The sequence below is a fragment of the Piliocolobus tephrosceles genome, chromosome 2, assembly GCF_002776525.5.
Source record: "Piliocolobus tephrosceles isolate RC106 chromosome 2, ASM277652v3, whole genome shotgun sequence".
Lineage (NCBI taxonomy): Eukaryota > Metazoa > Chordata > Mammalia > Primates > Cercopithecidae > Piliocolobus > Piliocolobus tephrosceles.
The window spans coordinates 88,740,922-88,742,983 of NC_045435.1; the positions used below are offsets into that span (position 1 = coordinate 88,740,922).

General features: G+C 50.6%; 1 protein-coding gene across 18 annotated transcripts in view; it reads left to right on the plus strand.

The window, feature by feature from the left end:
* The window catches only part of MAP4 (microtubule associated protein 4), a 229,344-nt gene that overhangs the window by 208,618 nt on the left and 18,664 nt on the right, over positions 1–2,062 (plus strand). For 14 of the 18 annotated variants that reach the window (XM_023231591.1, XM_023231587.1, XM_023231588.1 and 11 more), the window contains 2 exons: positions 588–647; positions 769–1,061. In XM_023231591.1, coding sequence (XP_023087359.1) covers positions 588–647; positions 769–1,061 — 353 coding nt within the window. The remainder of the gene's footprint in view (positions 1–587; positions 648–768; positions 1,062–2,062) is intronic. The other 4 variants (XM_023231589.1, XM_023231590.1, XM_023231596.1 and 1 more) reach the window with 1 other exon arrangement.

Below are 2,062 nucleotides of genomic sequence, written 5' to 3' on the forward strand. Positions count from 1 at the left end.
AAAAAAAAAAAAAAAAAAGAAGGGGGCTATTCAAGTCCATAGGCATGTATTGACAGCCTACTTTTTTTTTCTTTTTTTTTTTTTTGAGACAGAGTCTGGCTCTGTCGCCCAGGCTGGAGTGCAGAGGCGCGATCTCGGCTCACTGCAAGCTCCGCCTCCCGGTTCACGTCATTCTCCTGTCTCAGCCTCCTGAGTAGCTGGGACTACAGGCGCCCGCCACGGTGCCCAGCTAATTTTTTTTGTATTTTTAGTAGAGACGGGGTTTCAACGTAGTCTCGATCTCCTGACCTTGTGATCCGCCCGCCTTGGCCTCCCAAAGTGCTGAGATTACAGGCATGAGCCACCACGCCCAGCCTGACAGCCTACTTTTAAGGCCACATTAAAAGAAGGCATTATCAGGGCGGTACAGAAGAATAAGACACAGTGCCTGACCATCTAGTTTACCACTCCATTCCCAGGGACTAACACAGTCCCTGGCTCAAGGTAGATATTCAGTAATTGTTAAATAATGAGGAATCTCAATATTGGATGGACTATCCAACAGGTCAGTTTGTTAAATGTTATATTAATAAGTATATTTTGTACAGCCATTAAGACTGAGGGAAAACCTGCAGAAGTCAAGAAGATGACTGCAAAGTCTGTACCAGGTAATAGCCCCTCTGCCATTTTGCAGAGCCCTAACTTGAACCCCCACCTGCTCTGTGGCTTAAGTCTCCCTTTTTCTCTCTCTCCCTGAACCCATTTTATCTCTGACTCCCTTCTTTGCAGCTGACTTGAGTCGCCCAAAGAGCACCTCCACCAGTTCCATGAAGAAAACCACCACTCTCAGTGGGACAGCCCCCGCTGCAGGGGTGGCTCCCACCCGAGTCAAACCCACACCCATGCCCTCCCGGCCCTCCACAACTCCTTCCATAGACAAGAAGCCCACCTCAGCCAAGCCCAGCTCCACCACCCCCAGGCTCAGCCGCCTGGCCGCCAATGCTTCTGCTCCTGATCTGAAGAATGTCCGCTCCAAGGTTGGCTCCACAGAAAACATCAAGCATCAGCCTGGAGGAGGCCGGGTGGGTCCAGGGAACCTGGGGTCCTGTCGTGCCGGCCCCTGCATCCTCCCCTCCATCTCCACCCACTGTTCCCAGGCCCACCAAAGCAACAGGCAATTAGGACACTGGACTCAGCGTCAGGGTATTTCAGCCTGGGCTCTGTAGTGGGCTTTGCGCCCCAGCAGCAGGGAGGGCGGGGTGGGCTCAGCTCTGGGCTTTCTCTTCCTGTCTCAATAAGAAAGGCTCCTGTTCTAGATGTTGGGGTCTGGGTTTACATTTTTGCTTGGATGTAAAAGGATTATTTTATAGAAGAAACAGAGGAGGCCTCAGAGACTCTGCAAGTATGAGAGATGCTCGACATGAGCCTAGTTTTTCATGGTTCTTAGGCTGCACAGAGAATGCAGAGAATGTCAGGATAGGCAGAAGGTAGAACACCTCTTACTTCCACAACCCATCACTTGAGTGAAATCTATCTGAAAGAGGACTAGGGTGTCCTCTTGTGGCCAGGATGAGTCGTGCTGTGAGCCTCTGGCCTTCCTAAACAACAGGACTGCACTGCATATAGTGATGGAGAAAGATCACAGTGCTTCACTTTTAGGATTTTCCGGTGGTTAAGATTTTCTGGTTGCATCAATCCCAGAATTATTTAACTGTTGGTAACCATGGGAACTCTGTGTGAAAAGGTGATGATGAAAGTCCATCTGAGAATATTCGGCCGGGCGCGGTGGCTCAAGCCTGTAATCCCAGCACTTTGGGAGGCCGAGACGGGCGGATCACAAGGTCAGGAGATCGAGACCATCCTGGCTAACACGGTGAAATCCCGTCTCTACTAAAAATACAAAAAAAAAAAAAAAAACTAGCCAGGCGAGGTGGCGTGCGCCTGTAGTCCCAGCTACTCTGGAGGCTGAGGCAGGAGAATGGCGTAAACCCGGGAGGTGGAGCTTGCAGTGAGCTGAGATCCGGCCACTGCACTCTAGCCCGGGCGACAGAGCAAGACTCCGTCTCAAAAAAAAAAAAAAAAA